This window comes from Sitophilus oryzae, unplaced genomic scaffold (assembly GCF_002938485.1).
Source record: "Sitophilus oryzae breed Bouriz unplaced genomic scaffold, Soryzae_2.0 scaffold_1297_pilon_pilon, whole genome shotgun sequence".
Taxonomy (NCBI): Eukaryota; Metazoa; Arthropoda; class Insecta; order Coleoptera; family Curculionidae; genus Sitophilus; species Sitophilus oryzae.
This window is the reverse complement of record NW_022145945.1, coordinates 9,503,510-9,525,321: the sequence shown is the minus strand read 5'-3', so window position 1 is coordinate 9,525,321 and position 21,812 is coordinate 9,503,510. Positions and strand designations below refer to the sequence as shown.

At 30.2% G+C, this 21,812-nt stretch overlaps 3 protein-coding genes across 3 annotated transcripts in view; 1 reads left to right on the top strand and 2 right to left on the bottom strand.

Moving 5' to 3' along the window:
- Positions 1–314: 314 nt before the first annotated feature.
- On the bottom strand, positions 315–2,637 carry LOC115874728 (TNF receptor-associated factor 6). The gene is made up of 7 exons (XM_030889993.1): positions 2,299–2,637; positions 1,949–2,131; positions 1,756–1,882; positions 1,551–1,702; positions 946–1,167; positions 748–885; positions 315–675 (listed from the first exon to the last, which is right to left on the bottom strand). The coding sequence occupies exons 1-7, from the start codon at positions 2,472–2,474 to the stop codon at positions 486–488; spliced, it is 1,188 nt and encodes a 395-aa protein (XP_030745853.1). The 5' UTR covers positions 2,475–2,637; the 3' UTR covers positions 315–485.
- A 1,355-nt stretch (positions 2,638–3,992) lies between these two features.
- Positions 3,993–5,238, top strand: LOC115874729 (ras-related protein Rab-33B-like). The gene is made up of 4 exons (XM_030889994.1): positions 3,993–4,435; positions 4,483–4,641; positions 4,701–4,896; positions 4,964–5,238. The coding sequence occupies exons 1-4, from the start codon at positions 4,329–4,331 to the stop codon at positions 5,147–5,149; spliced, it is 648 nt and encodes a 215-aa protein (XP_030745854.1). The 5' UTR covers positions 3,993–4,328; the 3' UTR covers positions 5,150–5,238.
- LOC115874478 overlaps positions 5,182–21,812 on the bottom strand; it is a 37,646-nt gene continuing 21,015 nt past the window's right edge. The window contains exons 11-19 of the mRNA XM_030889627.1: positions 17,878–18,242; positions 15,001–15,247; positions 12,269–12,385; positions 9,639–9,715; positions 9,392–9,587; positions 9,140–9,296; positions 8,908–9,077; positions 5,627–5,912; positions 5,182–5,331 (exon numbers count right to left, since the gene is read on the bottom strand). Of these exons, the coding sequence (XP_030745487.1) occupies positions 5,224–5,331; positions 5,627–5,912; positions 8,908–9,077; positions 9,140–9,296; positions 9,392–9,587; positions 9,639–9,715; positions 12,269–12,385; positions 15,001–15,247; positions 17,878–18,242 (1,723 nt within the window). The 3' untranslated portion in view covers positions 5,182–5,223. The remainder of the gene's footprint in view (positions 5,332–5,626; positions 5,913–8,907; positions 9,078–9,139; positions 9,297–9,391; positions 9,588–9,638; positions 9,716–12,268; positions 12,386–15,000; positions 15,248–17,877; positions 18,243–21,812) is intronic.

Below are 21,812 nucleotides of genomic sequence, written 5' to 3'. Positions count from 1 at the left end.
CCTAATTTATGTCGTACACTAACATACCAAATCTCGTTTTTTTAACTAAAAAATAAAAAGTTAAGGGGTGAGCCACTTTTGAGATGCACCCGGTGTATGTATATTTCATGGTTTTATCAATTTTCTCTAAAACGGTATAGAAATTTGGAAAAATATAAACAGGATTAACCATTTTAGAACAACCAAAATTTTTTATGAAGGATGTATTTTTCCCAAGATAATAAAAAAGTTTTTTCTCCTTTAAAGACAATTCAGGGACATACTGTATATTAAAAATGATTTCAAACACACTGTATACTTCAATAACTATTTGATAAATATCAACAATAATATATATTTTAAACTGTGACAAAAATACATTTAGAAGATAGGTTCTCTCATGTTTTATAATTAATGATATAAAGACCAAATGGAAATAGTTGTTTGAATATTTAATACAAACTCGAAATTGCACTAAATTTTATCCATATCTGATTTATACCTTGCTACACTGGTTGAGCACTGACTTTGACTATTAACTGATTGTTCATTACGAAATCCGCGTCAATTAATTCGTCCAGCAAAGCAAACTCTGTATACCCAAATCCTTTTGGATTCAGATCACTGATTGGTTGCTTAAATGCTTCTAATTCTGGACGAGTCATCATTGTTTCTCTGATGCTCTTGAAAGACTTACTGAAATATAAATTTTTAAACTGGTACAAACCCAAAATTTTCATAAATTGAAATCTAAATGACATTACTTACTTAGGGTGAACAATTGTGATGGTCAACTTTCCTGTAAAGGGCCAATCTAAAGTGTTATCATGTCCTGACTTCATCACGTGAATTAATATTGCTATATGATCAGGTTTCTTCAAAGACAAATTTATTCGAATGCACATTCTAAAAATCTTTTTCTAATTAATAAACCTAATTTCACAAAGGAAAATGTCAAAAATATACTTATATCCATAGGGTGAAGTGAAAAAACCTGGACTGTAATGAATTATTCGAGGGTTTTCTTTCATAGCTCTGATTTTATTTTTGAAGTCATTGAAATACCATATATAAGTTCCATTACAGTATTTATGCTGAAAGTTTGTCAGTTGATCTGACATATTTGCTATTATAATGTCTTGTTCTCTACTTTTTTGTTCCAAAAATACAATTTTTTCATAAAGAGCCCTAAAATTTTTGTTTATTCAAGAAGTTTTTCAAATAGTGAAAGGATAAAGTCCCATTCTCAGAACATGTCACCAGCGACATGTCAAAAGAACCAATGAGATTTGTACAAAATTCAAACAGCTGTCAATTTTAAATTTAATACAGCTCTCATTGGTTGTTTGAAATGTCAAACTGTGTCGCCAGCGACAAGACGTTGCTCTGAATGGGACTTAATAATGATCTAAAATAACAAAATTCAACCCAATCAAATTTTTTTTCTATGTTTTTTGATGAGAAATTGACTCTTGAATTTTTGGAGTACCCTGCATAGTATATATTATATCCTTGAATTATATTATGCAATAAAAAATATTATTGTAAATAAATGTGAATAACTGTCTCACCTTAATAAATTTTGCAAATTATCACCTTGGTTTAGTTCACTAGAAGACTCATGTTTCGATGGTGGATCCCAGAAATTAGCCTGAGCCAAAGTTGAACTTGCATTATCTTCTGCACTATTTATTGTAAATTTAGAATATGCTTGCGATAATAACTGAAAATTTCATAATTATATTTCTGTTTTCAAAAAATATCAAAATTTCATACTAATAAATGCTGTTGAATATTTTGTTCCAAATGTTGTTGTCTTTGGGGTTCGTCTTCAAATTTCTGATCACAGCCTACATGTACAAACGTGCACCTAAGTTTTTCACTGTCTGGTAATTCGGGTATTCTAAAAAATGTTTTTTTTTTTGTACAAAACAATATAAAAGATTTTTAGACCTGCTTTTGTATATACCTGTATTTGCATTCCAATAAATGAGATTCTACATCTAATGGTGACAATTCAATCAGACAACCTCGTACTATGTTTGGACATTTTGTTTTCTGTTGAGAAATCTCCCTCCTTGTAAAATTATCAGGAAATATATCAGAATCTTTGTTTAATTTCATGCTGTCAACTGGACAGGCAGTCTCCTTCCTACAAAAGTGATTTGTTTTGATACAGGATGACTTCATCATTAGTCATGCAACAAGTATGTTGCTTTGGGGCAATTATCTCATAGCTTTGTAACTGAATCATTAGTAATTCGTCTTTGAAAGCAAAAAACGTAAACTAATAATTTAGGTATACCATAATTTACTCACAATAACCATTCTTGTATACAGCTTCTGCAAAATCTGTGACCGCAAGAAGTAACAACTGGGTCCCTTAGCCATGATAAACAAATAGGACACTCAAATCTCGCTTCTGGAGCAGCAAACTCGTTAATTGAACTTTCTTCCGCCAAAGATAAAGCTACATTCTGGGGGCCTTCGGCCATGATTATATTATAAAATCATAGAATGTTTGTAGATTTGCTTATATTTACTTTTAAAAAATGTGTGTCTTCTTAACCAAATTTACAATCCATCTTTCCAAAAATGTTTACAAAATTCCTTGTAATATGTCAACATGATGTCAATCTGTCACTGTGACAAGTTAATCAAAGAACATAGACCATCATATTGTAAATGGAGTATTTTTTATATAAGATCATGGTAGGCTTCATCATATACAATTTTTAATTTTACTTAACAGTTTGTCTAATAAAGAATAGAATATCGAAAATCTATTAAAGAAAAATGTGTAAAGTAGAAATGCGAATAAGTTTAAAATTTTCTTACGATTTTGTCAGAGGGGAATTGAAGGAGTACAAAAAAAAATTTAAAATATTTATATATGAATTTATTGCAATAAATCTCTAATGTCGATATCATCCTAAAGTCCTAACTACTGGCAACAGTGCATGTTCATTCATATTCATTATTCTTATTTACATTTTTACATCTGTTCTGTTTCTGTAATCTGTAATCCATAAAGTAACTAAAATAAAAGAGTGTTTGAAAGGTTGTGTAACTTGGCCATAATGTTGCATAGTTCAGTTAGGGCTCCAAAGCGTCGCCACCTGCTACCTGTCACGCTGTCACGTGTCATGACAAGATTGACAAGTGACATGACAGCAAATTATTTGTATTTTGCAGTTGTTTACAATTTTGTTTTGAATTTTGGAATTTTGTAATTATTTTGTGTAGCATATACTTTGTTTGTTTGTTTTGTGTTTGTGCGTACAGAAATGATGGATGAAGTTTTATTTCCCGGGGAACTTATATTTCTCTATGATTTGAACTTTGTTTTGTGCGATGTGTTTACGGTCATCATGTAATATTTTGTTCAGTCGATGATGTGATTTGAACACGATCCAGGAAAGGGTATCATGCAAAGCAAGTTCGATATGTAAAGACATTGCCCATCTCTGAACTCGATGAACGTAAAACGAACTGACTATATATTCGCGCCTTGATTTCACAGTGTTGAACATTTGCTACCTCAACTAAACTTCAACTGCTGAGTTTATAAATCCAACTTACAGGTGAATTAATTTTTGATGATGTCTTATTTAAATTTTAATCTGTTATAATAGCATAGATTGCAAACCCTGCGATCTTATATGGTTTGTTAGTGGTGTTGTTAAATAAGTTTTATAATACTATAGGTTAATCGAGGGGTATACCGCTGGTGTATTTTGGTGTACAAGATGTTGGCATTTTTGGCGTTTTCGTAGTATTATTGGTATTAGTATTAAATTATTTGGCATTAGTGTACAGAAATTCATCAGCGGTTTACCCCTCGAGGTTAATTCAGCATATGTATATGTTTTATATTATCAAATTTAATTTAGCATTTAACTGTAAGCATTTGAAAAGTGTACAATAGTTTATATTTTTCAAATATTCCGTTTTTAAAAATAAATTTTCATTATATTTTTTGCAGTTTGATTTCGTAATATTTTTAAAAACACATAAATTTTTAAATTCGCATTTAAACTGCCCGCCTTTTTTGTGGTAGGTAATGTAGATACCTATTTTACCGATTACGTCTGTCATATTTGTATTAGTTCAGTTAGGGCTCAAGGGTGCGCTACAATCGATCCTCGTTAAACGTGTTGCCTACTTTTGACTATGGAAATGACAACTCTTTTATTTTATATTTCTCTATGCTGTAATCTATGTAATCTGTGATTTACACATAACGGAGGAATGTAATCAATTTTTGTAAAAAAATTAGTTTTCATGTAGTGTATAGACAGTCTACTTGATTTTTAATCCAACATTCTGTTCTTATATTTTTTTAAACGATGAACCAATCATCTAATGGAGTTTCTACTGGTAACAACAGCGAAAAAACTTTTAAAGTCATTGTTATTGGCGACACAAATGTTGGAAAAACAACGTTAACTTACAGGTTTGTGAGTAATGCAAATTAAACAATTCATTCATTCATAATTGTAGGTTTTGTGAAGGAAGTTTTTTAAATTATACAGAGGCTACAATTGGAGTAGATTTTCGAAGTCGTGCAGTTGAAATTGACGGCGAACTTATAACTTTACAATTATGGGATACAGCTGGTCAAGAAAGGTATCGAATGTCTATGGTGCGGCATTACTACAGGTAAAAAGACACTTGTAAGTTATTGAATTATAGGTATACTAGGTAGGTACTTATTTAAGAAACACAGATGCAGTAGCTTTTGTCTATGATGTGACCAATCCAAGTTCATTTCGTTCAATAAAAAAATGGATTGATGAGTCGAACATGAATTGTTTACCAGATATACCAAAAATCCTTATTGGAAATAAGTGTGATGGAAATGTAGCAGTTCCAACTAATGAGGCCCAAATACTAGCTGACAGTCATAACATGCCAGTAAGATCAAGAATATACTCTCCAACATTTACCTACTCTATAAAATTTGTGCCTAAATTATTTTTAGTTATTTGAGACATCTGCAAGATTAGATTCAGAATGTGATAATGTTGAAGCAATTTTTCTAACTTTGGCTCATAAGCTGAAAAATAATAAAAGGTTTTTACCATCAAACTCAAATAATGAATCTTTGAAAGTGACTGGACATGTTGTAAATAATACTACCAACCAAAGTCAATGTGGTTATTGTTAACTAATGTGGTATATTTTTATTTTTTAATTTCTTTATTTATCTTACAAAATATATATTTAGACACAATTAAAGTATTATTTGGTTAAAAATTTTAGTTTTAATGGTCCATTTGGTGTATACATAGGATGAATGTGATAGCTTAAAGGCTCATGGTGATACTCCACTTTGTATTTGCTGAATATCTAAGAAAAAAATATTGCTCAAAGCATGCCTAGTACAGTAAAATTGAAAAAAAGCAGCGTTAAAGTTATAAATGTGTTCGATCGTTATTTTCATGTCATATTGACGCCATTTTTTTTCATATGATTAAAAAAAACGGCATCAAAGATGGCTGGAGAATGACAATGCAAAATTAAAATGATATGGGGTATTGTCATTTCTCACCACATATTTATTAATAGGTAAGTGTTTTCAACCCATCTTGACGCCGTTTTTTTCCAACATGCCTAATTTTTCATATATAGAACAAGCATATACCTTTACTAGTAAAATCTGAATTTCTAATTCAGCAAATCTTTTGCCCAAACACATTCTTTTTCCAAAGCCAAAAGGCAGCGAAACAAATGGATGTGTGTCTTTGAACAAGGGGTTATTTTTTAACCACCTTTCTGGATGAAATTCGTTACTTTTCATAAAGAATTCTTCTTGATTGCTCATAACGTAATGCTGAAAGATCACTTGTACTCCTTTGGGAACGTGGTATCCTGCAATGGTACAGTTTGAGGTAGTTTGACGTCCATTTCCAATAACTACAGGATACATTCTATAAATTTAACAACAAAATATACTTATTATTGCGAAGATTAGTTTTATACAGGGTTCGGCAATAGTGTGCCGGGCATATTATGTAGCTCCTAGAATAGAAAACTTGAGAATTTAGTTTAAGTGCAAACCTAAAGCACTTTATGATGATGAGCAAACGAGTAAATTTTCTTGGGCGCAAAAACAAACTCCCGTTTAAACAGCGTAATAACTGGGCCGGTCAGTCGCTGTTGACAATTTTAGAGGCCATAAGTGGGCGTGCTTGTGCGCAAATTAGTAACCTAACTAGTGCGCGACTCCAAAAATTGGAACTACGAAAAACAATGCTTTTGACGATAAGTTTATAATCTGTATGATCTGATTGATCTGTGCATAAAGTATGTACAGGTATGTACGAGGATGTACTTCAGATTTCAGGAAAATGTTTTCTTCTATAGGGTGGCCCAAAAAAAGTGTGAGTGGAACACCCTGCATATTATTGCATTTTTGGCTTCCTTTCAGATCACTTTACATAGCCCTATAGGATATTAGTAAATAGGTATGAATAAATAAACAAAAAATATATATTTTTCAACCTTCCTTAAAAAAATTATTACAATCACAAGAACTGTCCTGAAATCAAAACTAATATTAGGTATTTACTTTAGATGGTCTATACTTACTTATAAATATCGTAATCTTAAATCATATAGGGTGTTCAAAATTCTACGCCAAACTTTCTAAAATAATTTTTCTTTATTTTTTTTAAATGGAACACCCTGTCTATTATTTTTTTATTAGATGGAGAGTTAAAAAATGAACATTTTTTGTATATAAAGTGTTTCAAAATTTTTGGTTTCGCAGATACGCGCAATATTATTTCATATGGTTCTTTCAACGGCAAAATTGCATAAAATGTTAGAGAAAAATCATTGGGTGGCTTTGATAAAAATTTACTGTGGAAAATGCCATTTGAAATACAAAACCGCGATTATCTGCGAAACCGTTAAAAATTTTGAAATACTCTAAATACAAAAAATGTTAATTTTTTAATTCTCCATCTATTGAAAAATGATATACAGGGTGTTCCATTTAAAAAAACGAAGGAAATTTATTTTATATTTTAGAAAGTTTGGCGTAGAATTTTGAACATCCTGTATGATTTACGATTACTATGTTTATAGCAAAGTAAGTACAGACCGTCTAAAGTAAATACCTAATATTAGTTTTGATTTCAGGACAGTTCTTGTATTTTTAAGAATTTCTTTGAAAGAGTGAAAGATATATATATATATATTTTTATTTATTTATTAATATCTCTGAAACTATCGAAATATATTTACTCATATCTTAGGATTATGTAAAGTGTCCAAAAAGAAAGGAAACCAAAAATGCAATAATTAATATACAAGGTGTTTCGTTTAAAAAATGCATCCCGATCCACTCACACTTTTTGAGCCATCATAGATGTTAAAATATTTTCCTGAAATACATCCTCGTACATACTTTAGGTAGGCGCTACAGATGCCCGACGCACTATTGCCAGACCCTGTGACCCTGTTACAATTTACATTTGATATGTATTTTGATGTAGCAAAAAACATAATTATAGAAAGCTCGTAACAAGGCACATGGTATGAAAAATAATATACAGGGTGTTCCATTTAAAAAAAGACATTATGTTTGAGTCATATTTCAAAAATAACAGCTCTCAGTGAAAATGAAAACTAGTTACAGTAGTTATAAGCCATTGAATTCTACGTGAAAATCACTACGGTACTCAGTTTTTACAGTTTTTACACGAAGGGGGTTGAAAAATGCAATATTTTTAAATTGGCCCTGTATTTCAGAAACTAATAAGAATGCTAGAACCAAAGCTAGAACAAATCTGTATGTTGTAACTATAGTTTCATAAAAAAACTAACAATTGACGTGAAAACCGTAACTTTCTATATCTAGTCATAAAGGAGAACCGCCATAAAACACAAGAAAATGGGACACCCTGCACTCATCTGTCGCTTTTAAGCGACTATAAGTACGTCTCAGTGAATCTTAGAAAGAAGAGATTTTTACATGACATAAGAAAATACAATTTTTAAAAATGTATAAATATCTAGGTGCAATGACAATCTATACTAATATATGTATAAAATCCTTAAGTGACTGACTTACGACTCACGACTCACTGAGTAATCACGATCCTGCTCAAACCACTTAACGTAAGAAGCTCAATTTTGGCATACAGGTTGATTCTATGGTGTCTCTACACTCGAACTATATCGAACCTCTGTTCGATAAGAAGGGATTTTTCGAAATTCCAGTTCCAATAATGGGGTGAAACCACTCCTCAAATATTAGAATATTTTTTTATTTAAAAACCGGTGAGTTTTTCGGAAAAACTCTTAAACACTTATATTTATTTTGTTGTTTTAAGATTTTTTAAAAATTTATACAGGGTGTTTCATAAAATATGACCATTGAGTAATCACGATTCTGCTTAAACTGCTTGACGTTTAAAGCTGACTTTTGGCAAACGGGTTGACTGTGGGGTGCAGAGGTTCGATAAGGAGGGGTTTCTCGAATCTCAAATTCCAAGAGGATGAAAACGCCCCTCAAATATTACAGTATTTGTTATTTAAAAAATAGTTAGTCTTTCGGGAAAACGCTTGGATACGCATAATTTATTTTGTTTTTTTACATATTTTGAAATTTTTAAAAAAATCATACAGGGTGTTCCAAAAAGTTGGATAATTAACCACGATTCTGCTTAAACTGCTTGATGTAAAAAGCGTATTTTTGCTAATTCCAACGAGATGAAACTACCCCTCAAATATTACCAAATTATATAATAATATCGCCATATTGTTTTTTCTCATGCTGACATAAATGTGAGAAAATTTTATCCAGTTTGTATGTTAATGGAAATTCTTGCTTTGCTTTATCATCACCATTACAAATGATTAATTCGACGCGAACGAAGTCGCGGGTACACGCTAGTTTTAATATAAAAGACTAACCTCATAGTTTCTTTTACACAGGCTCTAAGGTAATTAAGTTGTTCCAAATGACTGTTCGATATTTTTGAGCCAACTTTAGGCAATACTTTTTCGATTTCTTCATGTAAGAGCTTCTGTTTATCAGGATGGATAGCCAGTTGATACAGAATTGAAGCCACTGCGTTAGAAATCTGTAAAATTAAATTATAATTACTATGTTCCTGATATTGGAAAGAGACAGTATATTTCTTACGGTATCAACTCCTACTAAAAACATATCAAGTGCTAAAATACTGGCCAGTTTAGCGTTTTGTTCTTTCTTTAAAACTTTCTGCATTACAGACAATTTACTATCATCTTCTAGGTGTTTCAAATTTTCCATTGATAGATTAATGTATTTTAAACATATTCTAAAAAGAAATTATAGAAATGTTATTCTCTCATAAATTAATTTTCTAGAATAAACATGCGCGACTGATATTCTTACTTATGTTTAGGATCTTACTCTCTAATGCAGTCTAAAGCCTCTATGTACTGGGTAAAAGTCTTTGTGTTAAAAATTTTCCAAAATGGTATTTTCAGTTCCAAAATTGGAACATTTATAAAGAAAGTGTTGATGGCGTCGATAAGATTTTGAGTGTCTACCGGAGGAGATGGGTCCAAACACCCCAATCGGATATCAAGAGCAATCCTTGCTAGAGCTGTTAAAAAATAGTTCAGATTTGGTAAGTTGCATAAAATTACTTACTTACATTCCAAAGACCATTTGTGGATTTCATTTAAAAAATCATTGGGCATTTCTGATTCTTCATTTTGAATTGTTGCTAATCTAAAATGTAATACTACATTTATATGGATATAATTATGTAGTTATATAGGGTGCTTCAAAAAACATGTGCCATCTCTCGTGGGGAGATTCCTCATGTAAAAATAAGATTTATTTTTCATATCAACATAGATCCGATTCTGCTATGTTTCTTTAACACCCTGTAGCTGTAGCTACAGGGTGTTAAAGTCTTAATAATCTTTCGATTTATTATAATTTCCTTTCAAGTATTACTAATTAGAATGAAATTTTGAGGGTAAAAGTTACTATAAGTGCTGCATATTTTTTAATCCTAAAGAAGTGTCGACATATTCATCAGGGACGTACATATGGGTTATCACTGGAGTATTTTTCAAAATAGAACATATACGCCACTGCCTTTTTTCTTTTGATATCAAAATTGTGTAGACTGTTTAATGCCAATTAAAAGTAATTTCTTGATATTTTATCGAATTCGATCTCCTTGATGAGATAAACGCAATTTTATTAATCACAATTAATAAATAAATAAATAAATTAATAATAAAAATAAAAATAAAATTAATAAATTACATATTTTACCTAAATTGTTATTCAATATTATTACTATTAGTCCAAACCTACAGCAATTTCAAAATAAAAATAATGGTATTTAAGATAATTATAAAAAACCTAATTTGAAAAATTTTGACATCCTGTAACTTTAAAACTATGCATTTCCATACCCATGTTTATAGGATTTTTTTTTTATCTTATTTTTTGATGACGAATCAATGAGTACTTATTTAAAACTTTCGCAAGTTAATGATATTATTTTTTTAAAGGTTGCTATTAAACTTGGATCAAGGCAAATTAATAAAATTGCGTTTATCTCATCAAGGAGACCGAAATCGATAAAATCAGGAGACAACTTTTAATGGGCATTAAACTGCTTACACTATTTCGCTAACAAGAGAAAAAAAAATCAGTGGCGTACATGCTTTTTATAGAAAAATATTCCAGGGTAACCCATATGCACGTCCCTGGTGAATATGTCGACATTTTTTTATCTTTAAAATATGTCACATTTATAGTAACTTTTACCCTCAAAATTTCATTCAAAACGCTAAAAGTACTTGGAAGAAAATTATAATAAATCGAAAAAAATTAAGACTTTAACACCCTATGGCTACAAAACAAAGCAGAATCGAATCTATATGTTGATATAAAAAATAAATCCTATTTTTACTTTAGGAATCTTTCCACGAGAGATGGCACATGTTTTTTGAAACACCCTGTATAATATGTATGTTTTGTATTATTTTTATTTATAGGTATCTTTAGAAGTAAATGAAAAAAATTTAAAATATAGTATAAAATATCTTAAATACACTACACAGATGAACATACGAGTCACTATAATTTATTCTTAGGTACTTTTTGGAACATCCGTTTTGTCTTTTTATCTTTAACTGGTTTGAAGTTATAGTCTAAGAGCTAGCAACGTTTTCCAGAAAGTATTTTAAGACGTCCGTCGTTTGTTATATCTTTTACTATGCTCTCTGGAACAGCATGCGGCCCGTCTGGCTGCCGATACCCGTTGCGTTCACTACTGCGCATCAGAAGAAGATCCTATATATTTTTTTTTTAATTTAGTCCTATAAATTCTAGTATTGAATATAAATCGAACATGTCTCCATAGCGCAGTGCGTAGAGTTTCCAACTACGAATCGAGGATTCAGAGTTCGAATCCGGGTCAGGGCAAAGACTTTTTTATTTTATTTTCGTTTATATTCTGATAGTAAAGTATTAAATAATTCTGGTGATTAAAAAAAAACAAATATTTAATACTTTACTATCAGAATATAAACGAAAATAAAATAAAAAAGTTGTTAGGTTAGGTTAGGACTGACCCTTTGCTTGATAGGCGAAACCTCTACGCGCTGAGCTACGGAGACTCGGTCTGTTTATATTCAATACTAGAATTTAAAGGAATCATAAAAATATAGGATCTTCTTTCAAGGCGCAGTAGGGAACGCAACGTTTACCGGCAGTCAGACGGGCCACATGCTGTTCTAAAGAGCATAGTAAAAGATATATCAAAGAGCTAGACGTCTCAAAATACTTGTTTTTCCGACGTTGCTAGCTCTCGCTATATCTACCACATTTTCCACCACATTTTATGTATATATACTTACCTACATACTCATAGAGCATCAGGTAATGTAAATCTAAAGAAACTAGAAAAAATGGTATAACTTTAAAACTTTTAAAAATAAAAAGATAAACAAAAAAGGAAAATTTAGTAATTGTTTAGATAAAACTGAAAAGACCAATATCGCAGTTTAAATTGTAGTTAATAAATATTACTTCTTATTTTATAGTGTATAATTACATTAAATTAATGCAAAAATTAATACTGGTACTCTACTATGTCTGTCAATGCCTTTGATATGTGATAATATCTTTTCTTCAGAAATTTCAAACAAAATTTGATGGTTTTTTATTTAAACTATTTTGTTTTTTCAGTGTACACGAACACAAAAGAATATCTCGTTTTCTTAAAAATGCAATTTTTTATAAGTTCCAGTACTTTACCTTCTCACGAACTGTTCTGCAGTGCACGATATAGCCTCGGTATACATTTTTGCAGACCTCGGTTGCAGCATAATCTGGTTCACTTTGGACCTGAATTTTTGCCAGTTTTCACCGTGCCTAAAATGGGACGCCCATGTTTTATTCATTTAATTAATATTCCAGACGCTTATTTTAGGCTAACGTAATTATTATACCACATTGAATACATTATATTCAAGTCAGTGCTCAGGTACGTAATGTCTTCGTAATTTGGTACTTGTCGCAATAAAATTAATAATGATGATATATTAGTTATTAAATAAAAGCTTAATGTAATTATGATACATCAATACATGAATAACAACAATATTTATCGAAAAACTAACCAATCTAACCATAAAATAAAAAAAAATTACTCAAAACTGTTATGAAAGATTTGGTTTTCCAGAGATACTTCTCCACGGCTGCTTCCATATTCCTGGGTTCTACAGATGTGTTTTTCTTTCCATCCAATACAGGGTGTACAACTAGCAATCAATAAAAGCTCCATATTCACTTTTTTTCACTCAATATTAGTGCAAGGGTAGCTCGTATTATAAAAATATTTTTATATAATGTACAGGACGGTTCAAATGTATCTTTTCAACGTATTAATATACCGTATGATCGAGAAAAAACGGCGCCAGCGATGGCTATGGAATGAAGATCGCTGTCATTTTAAATGTAAATTTATATGGGAAATGTCATTGATGTTCATTTCCCAGCCAACTGGACGCCGTTTTTTTTCGATCATACGGTAGTTTTTTTCAATGAAATGCTGTTATTTTATACAATCGCTTGGCGGTGTTGCACAAACCGGGTGGCGTCTCAGAAGTAGCTCACCTCTATAACTTTTTTATTTTTTCAGATAAAAAAACGAGATTTGTTATGTTAGTATGTGACATAAATTAGGATTGATTGACGTATTCAATTGTTTCCGGTCACTTCCTGTTTCACCGGAAATGGCTACAACTTTTGATTTTTAAATAACACCTTCGGTATTTTGTTACTTTATTTTTATTGTCACTAAATAGATGTCAACTTTTGACATTTTTGCATATTGTTTATTTGACATTGTAACATGCAGTTCATAACAACAATTTGACTTGAAATACCAAGTGTGTGGTACCAAATTATTGATGGTAAAAAAAGTTTTTTTCAAATTTGCTAATGAGCCACTCTCATTCCATTTGAAAGAAAATGAGATATGATTAAAAATACGATTTGGGCATCTTTTAACCGGCCAGGATAAGACACTAAAACATTAGAGGATTAAATCTATTTTTTCAAGACTCCTTGATTAAAAATTAGTGTTTTTAACACAGCCATGGCACTCTAGATTGAAATTTAAAATTCGATTTTTTTAAGCGTCATTCTATGTCATTCTATTCAAAGTGTCATTTTTTATTGACAAAGTAAAAAATACCGAGGGTACCATTTAAAAATGAAAAGTTGTTGTCATTTCCGGTGAAACAGAAAGTGACCAAAACAATTGAATGCGTCAATTAATCCTAATTTATATCCTCTACCAACATACCAAATCTCGTTTTTTTATCTGAAAAAAATAAAAGTTATAGGGGTGGGCCCGGTATAGAGGGTAAATTAAAATTATAGATGTATTTTCTCTCTAATATTTCAAATGGAACACCCCGTATTTTGTGAGTAATTAATTTTAGTTTTGATATACAATATAGTATATTTTTTTTCTAACAGTTTATTAAGATTTCTGTAATTTAATACCTACCACACAGATTCTTTTGCGATTCTTAAATTTTATGCAAAAATATAAATATTTCTTGAAAAACTTGTATTTTTTAAAGGTCAAGATAAAATTAACTAGCCTTGGTTTTGCGAAGATTAATACCATTAAAAGAAATCATCAGGCTTTTATGTTTTTAAACGATATACATATGTTACTGTGTATATTTTTTATTTGTAAAAGCGTCAACGATAATATAAATTTCACTGAAACTTTCATTGCGGCTCAAATTATCTACTTTTGTTTAGAATTCAAGCCAATTGTCATTTGGCAACACAATGGTTTTTGTACAAATTTTGCAACAAGACGTAAGATTGTGATGAAAAAAAAACAGCAAAAGAATAGAATTACATCATTTAAGTATACATCAATTATGTCAATTAAGTATCTATATGTCATAAACATTCATTGTTTTTTCGAAGTTGTAATCAAAATTAATTTAATTTACTATTATTATACAGGCTGTTCCAGAAATAAATGCCAGTATTTTAACTGGTAGTATATTTCGGCCTCAGAAACACGCCTATGAGGTATTTTTAGCGAAATTTTTTTTTTTGAAAATTTGAGATTTTTTTTAGTTTTAAGTTAAAAAACATAATTTCTTGATAATATGACAACATAGGTAGTAGCTTAAACTTACATGAAAGAAAATCCAGAAAAGATCCAGTAGTTCTCAAAATTTTAACAAAAAATCATTTTTTTTTGGAAATTTTCAAAGTAAAATAACTCAGTTATTTTGGACTTAATTGAAAAACGGTAAAGAGAAAAAATGTTTCTTTTGACAAGATCTACCACCCATCAAAATACTTGCACTTATTTCTGGAACATCCTGTATATCTGTATGATTATGAAGAAAACATATGTAAATTCGAAACAAGGATAAAAATACAAAAACTCTAAATTTTAAATTTAAGAAGTACTAATTTTTCACTGTGTACTTTTTAGATGAACTTACACTGCTATAACTCCAGCCATATCTCCAAAAAAATCCTTTCTCAAAACATGCTTATAGTAGTTTAGGCTGGGCATAGAGGGTCTTAAGGGTAGTAAATCTTCCCTTCTATAAACCATTTCTACGTCACGAGGATCAAAAAGAAACAACATATCCGGTCTTCCCAATAATCCTTCCATTTTGACTATTTTTCCATATTTATTAAACAGTTTTGTGGCCACTCTGTCTATATGTTCGATTTGGAAGTCCCCTAAAATTTGAAAAGTTACTAGTTCAAGTAAAAATCCCCATTATTATTCAATTTTTTCCCTCAATTAATTCAAAGATTATTAGATCAGGATAATTTTATCAAATTTGTTGTAAAAATAATTAGTCGAAAATAGGGTTTTTATAGTCTAAAGTATACAGGGTGTTCCAGGCCGAGCGTGCATTAGAAGTTTCTAGAGAACTATAATATCTAGATCGGAGATTTTTTGCAAATAATTATTATTTCACTACGAGATCTATCGATTATACATATTTTTAATATGGCGGCACTTCCGGAAATACCGGAAGTTGCCAACAACTTTCTTTATTACATGCTTAAATTCTATGTAAAATTTTATGTGAATTTTGATATCAAACACTCTATATTTAACATTAAGCGTAAAAATTTATTTAAAAAAATATTTAAAATTTTTGGAGGAAAAAACTGCCTGTCAAAAAAATCTGTATAGCCTAAATGACAAATTTAGTGATTACCACATCCACTGGGGCATAAAGAAAAGACATGTTGCTATTCGAATGTCATATAATATTGGCCTTAGCGTCATGAAATTGAGCGATTAAAAAATTATCATAAATCATTTTTTTTTCAAATGGAAACCCACCTTTTTTATTTCACTAGTAAATCTCGTTTTTTTATCTGAAAAAATATGAAAAAGTTCTATATAGGGTTGATCCACTTTCGAGAAACACCTGGTATACCTTATTATATACACTTTTAATTTGTTAAAATAAAATATACATAAAAGTCATTTACACACTCTTTTTTTCTAAACTAGTTATTATGTTCTTAACTGACAATTATTTCTCTTCAAAGCTGTAATTTGATTATACAAATTTAATAAATCAATTTTACTGATGGATAATAAATAAATAAGTATTTTAAATCTAATTTTAATTCTTAAGATAGTCAGTGTCGTATTTTTATTTCATTAAACTAAAACGAAAAAATTATATTACCTACGACACTGGTAAAAAGATGACTAAACAAACAATGATTAAATAAACTAAAAATGTATTTATACTTCTAAATCTCAGTAGCCAAAGCTAAAAGTTTCCTTTTTAATACATTATATCAATTTTAAATTTTAGACAAAAGTGACATACTCTGTATAATTAAATTAGATAAAGAGCATCACAAAATGGGTGGAATTTCCCTGTATTGCTAATTTGGAATTCCTAAAAACTTTCAAAAGTGTAGAAAATTGATAAAATCTTTGAGAAATTTTAATATTTAAAATTATTTATTGGATTTTTGCCCAACAACTAAAAAAAGTCTTTTCAAACTTTTCATTCTTTAGATAAAAAATAAATTAAAAATAGGTATGAAATGTGACAGATATTATAATCTGTTAATAGAATTATTTAAATAATATACCAAGATATTATTTTTTCGATGTATTCAGAATTTCATCGAATAACTGGAAATTTGTATGAAAATTGGAATATAGTACAGGGTGGCGCACCTCATTCGCCGCGGTTGATTATACAAAAACGGAAAGATGTAGAAACAGAATATTTTGTGGGTATATGTGGGGAGGCAATGTGCACAATTTAAAATTATTTTGAAATATACAGGGTGTTTCAGAATTAAGATCTATACCAAAGTTAAATATTTTCTTATGGAACACCTGGTGTTTTATTTCATTTTTGGATTCTTGGACCCAAAAAAGGCATTTATTATAAGGGTTAAATACGTTTCAAATCTTTAGTTTTTGAGATATTTAAAGATATTTAAATTTGCATGCTACTATAGAATAGATTATTAACACACTGTACATTACTTTTCAGAATTAATTTTTGTGCTGAGTTTAAAGGTAAAGAAATAAACTTTATTGAAAAATGGTATTGCTTTCTTAAATTTATACAGGGGTATCAAAAATTCCTGATCTATTTTAAGGATATATTTGATATAAAAACTTCGTTATTTTAAATACAACACCCTGTATTTTTTAAAACAAACCGAAGCAGATTTGAATGCTCTTTCAAACTATATTAGGGTTTCCTATACCTATCTAGCACAGATTTTGAATAAAAAGCGATTTTTCAATAAAATGGCAACCAGGAGGGCTAGTTTCGTCAAAGGTGTCGTCATGGGAAGTTTCTAGTGACAGTTAGTATGCAGTTAGTAGCTATTTTCAAAATCGAAATTAGTTTGTGGACTTATTTAAATTTATACCAGTTTACTTTCATTTAATTTACCCCTACAATAGTTTAATAAAAAATATTTATTAAATTTGTATTTATATCTCATTATTTTGAAATTTGTATGAAAATTGGTTTGGTTTGGTGAATATTTTAAACTACACACTTGTTTTCAGCTAAAAACCGAAAAAATTCTCTGTAATTGGTGCTCAGATTTTTTTTTAAATAGATAAACCTACATGACATAAAATAAAATTATTCATTACATTATAAGATATTTCAATATATTTAATTAACTATTGAAGCAGATTTCATTAAAACTACATAATTCTGAGATAAAAAAACAAAATAATGAAAAATTGTCATAAACAAAATAACTAATATTGAACCGGTAAAGAGTTACATTTCAGAAACTTTTATTTATTTTTATGTTATTTATGGTATTTATTATCAACATATTCCACAGCTTACCTATATAAGGGATAAACCTCCATGTATTTCCAAGAAATGGTATTGGCTTCGGTCCAGGAATACTCTCATAAGGTCTAGCTTCCTCCACGTGATCCAGAGCTTCACACACACTACTCACGGCACGTTTGGGATGTGATGCACTATGTAACTCACTTTGCGGTATAAGACAAACCACCCTCTTACATAACTTTACCAAGTATATGTTTTGATTCATCTTGTGTATTTGTATTTGCTCGTAATGGGATGCTAATGTGATATTAATTAACAATAGATTGCCGGACGTGAATTGTAGTGTAATAAATGAGTTGTAAGCCCCACCAAGTAAAGTGTTGTAAGGTTTTCTGCTGCACGGCGAACGCGGACTTTAACGTTCTGTCGGATATTGTCGCTATATTTCATTCATCATTCCGATTTAAGAGTACCATAATCTTGAAAAAATCTTGTTTCTTGTTTTATAATTGACATTGTATTTTTGATAAAATAAATTGACATTTAAAATTTTAATTAATAAATGTCAAATTCTATCCTCGATTTAATTTTAAATTTACCTATTCAGATAGAAAGGAATTTATCTATAAAAATATTTAACACTAAGGCCCAATACTAATTACAAGATGCATGCTTGTCGCCCATACGTAAGTACATCTCTGGTTTTTGCCATTTACGCGTGGACTACTCTGGTTTTTCCTTTGTACGGCAAAATAACCAAGCTGTAATATCTCTGGGACTAAGCGAATTATTGCTTTTTTTTCTCGAATGACGTTAATATTTGTCTATAAAGTTGTATCGCTATCTTAATTTCTATGAAAATGTGACATATCTGATTTTCCCGTGTAGTCTTCATTTGTCCACTTCATTATTTATTGCTGTGAGAACGATTTAGGTATGTCGCCAATATTGAAGTTATTAATGTAAATTTAATATTATATAATCTATTAGCGTGTACCAGCGACTTCGTTCGCGTCGAATTAATCATTTGTAATGGTGATGATAAAGCAAAGTAAGAATTTCCATTAACATACAAACTGGATAAAATTTTCTCACATTTATGTCAGCATGAGAAAAAACAATTTGGCGATATTATTATATAACTTGGTAATATTTGAGGGGTAGTTTCATCTAGTTAGAATTTGACTTTCGAAAAGTCCGTTTGCCAAAAATAAGCTTTTTACGTCAAGCAGTTTAAGCAGAATCGTGGTTAAGAAATTCCCCAACTTTTTGGTAAAAACACGCTGTATGATATTTTTTAAAAATTTCAAAATATGCAAAAAAAAAACAAATAAATTATGCTTGTCCAAGCGTTTTCCCGAAAGACTAACCGTTTTTTAAATAACAAATATTGTAATATTTGAGGGGCGTTTTCACCCTCTTGGAATTTGAGATTCGAGAAACCCCTCCTTATCGAACCTCTACATCCCACAGACAATCCGTTTACCAAAAAGCATCTTTAAACGCCAAGCAGTTTAAGCAGAATCGTGATTACTCAATGGTCATATTTTATGAAACACCCTGTATAAATTTATAAAAAATCTTAAAATATGTAAAACAACAAAATAAAATATACGGGTTTAATAGTTTTTCCGAAAAACTCACCGGTTTTTAAATAAAAAATATTTTAATATTTGAGGAATAGTGTCACCCCCTTAGAATTCGAGTTTCGTAAAATCCCTTCTTATCGAATCTCCACAACCCTAAAGTCCCTGACCCTAAAGTCAATCTGTTTTCCAAAAATCAGCTTTTTACGTCAAGCGCTTTAAGCAGGATCGTGATTAATCAATGACCAGATTTTTCGAAACACCCTGTATACGTTTTTAAAAAATCTTAAAATATGTAAAAAAACAAAATAAAATATACGTGTTTAAGCGTTTTTTCGGCAACTTGGCCGTTTTTTAAATAAAAAATATTGTAATATTTGAGGGGTGGTTTCACCCTCTTGGAACTGGAATTTCGAAAAATCCCTTCTTATCGAACCTCTACAGCCTAGAATCAACCTGTATGCCAAAATTGAGCTTCTTACGTTGAGTGGTTTGAGCAGGATCGTGATTAATCAGTATGTTAGTCACGGATTTTATATATTAGTATAGATTATTGTTGTAAGGTTTTATATTATCCGAAATTAACTCGAAAAACACTACGATCCGGAAATAAACGGGACATACTCTATAACAGTACAATTATTTGCGCAGTCGTTTTTTTGCGCCTCTGTAAGTATAGACAAGGCTGGCCAAGTACATACACTTGGCAAGTGTACGAATAATTATTGTGATCCTTTGACTCGGGCTATATTTACCGACAGAAAGTAGCGACGTGACGAGTGACCAAGGAAACCGTTCTCACGACATGGCAAGTATATTCCAATAACAAATGGTTGTCAAGTACACGAGTCGTGAGAATGCGCCTTTATAGTTGGCAACTAGTAGGCTAAACTAGAAACTAGTTCGCAACTTTTCTCACAAAATAGACGCACAGTGGGCTCTGGGTCTAAAAGCGTTGATTGAAGGAATAATAAATAAAAAGCAACCTTATCGGCTATTTCGTGGCACAAAACCTGTCCGACATGTAGCTGGCGTTACCAGAACCATCAGCCTGTCCGAGAATTCCGAGATTTAGTTTAGCACTGCGCCGCTGAGCGCTGATAGTCGTTTACAGTGCAGCGGATAAAGAATACTGTACCGTAGTTCTGCTTTCACTCGACAGAGTGAGTGGTTGCCGGAGACAGTGTTGCCAGAACTATCGATTAATCCGTAGATTTACGGATTTTGGATGCAGTGCGTTAATAATACGGATTTTCTATCATTGAACAATTTAATATACTATTATGTGTTTAAACAAAGAACGGCGTCAGAGTGGGCTTGGAAATTAAGATAGCTGTTATTTCATATTTAAAATATTATGGTAAATGTCAATATTCGTCATTTCCAAACCAACTAAACGACTTTTTTCGATTATACGACATATTCAGTACCTATAAAAGAATTTTTATTTTTGTTGTTGGTTAGTTCGTATTTTAGAATAATCTAGTTTTGAAAGGTCTAGAACTCTGAACTCTATATCTTTTATATAGATAATGCTATTATTTTTAGGTATATAACTCTATATCTTTTATATAGATAATTATATTATTGGTACAATATTTCATTTATTTTTCAAAATTGTATAATTATCTTTTTAACAATAATTTATATTAGGAGCGTTGAATTTTTTTGTAATCTTAGAAATATTTAACAAACTTTTTTTGCTGAAAGTCAACTTAATATTTGCCAAAATCAGCCATGCAAGCATGACAAATTATGTTCTTGATTTGTTAAGTAAATATATATATTTACTTTTCTATGTTAAATACCTTTAAATATCTTTATACAAGGCATCATACCTACGTGTTGATTTTTCAACTTGACACCTTTATATTTGCCATCCTCCAAATTACCAATCATCATTATTTGTAGAATATATTTTTTGTTAAGAAATATGGCTAAAGTGATGACTATTAAGAACAAATAGCGGCTTTTTTTGTAACAGCTACTAATCCATTAATAAAAGTAGGTACAAGAGTTGACAACCATTTTATAAGAGACGTTTTTTTGTGATTAATAATTTCTTAGGTATTTATGCTTTTTTTTATTATTAACACTTTCACTCTTCTGTCGTGGTTTTTTTATAACTTTAAACTATTTCGATCTTAGTTTTTACTATTTTAAAAAATATTTTGGTTTGATAAATTTTAGATTGGATCCTTTGGTGATATAAGAGATAATTATTGAAATGATGTAAAATACACCAGAACATCATCTTTTTAGATACCATCTTGGACGCAGGCTTTTTTTAATCCTGTATCATTAGCATTAGCAAATTTCTTTTCAATAATTTCTCTTTCAAAATTCTTTTTGTTAGGTAGGTACAATTACAAAATTCTTTAAATTACAATATTACAAAGT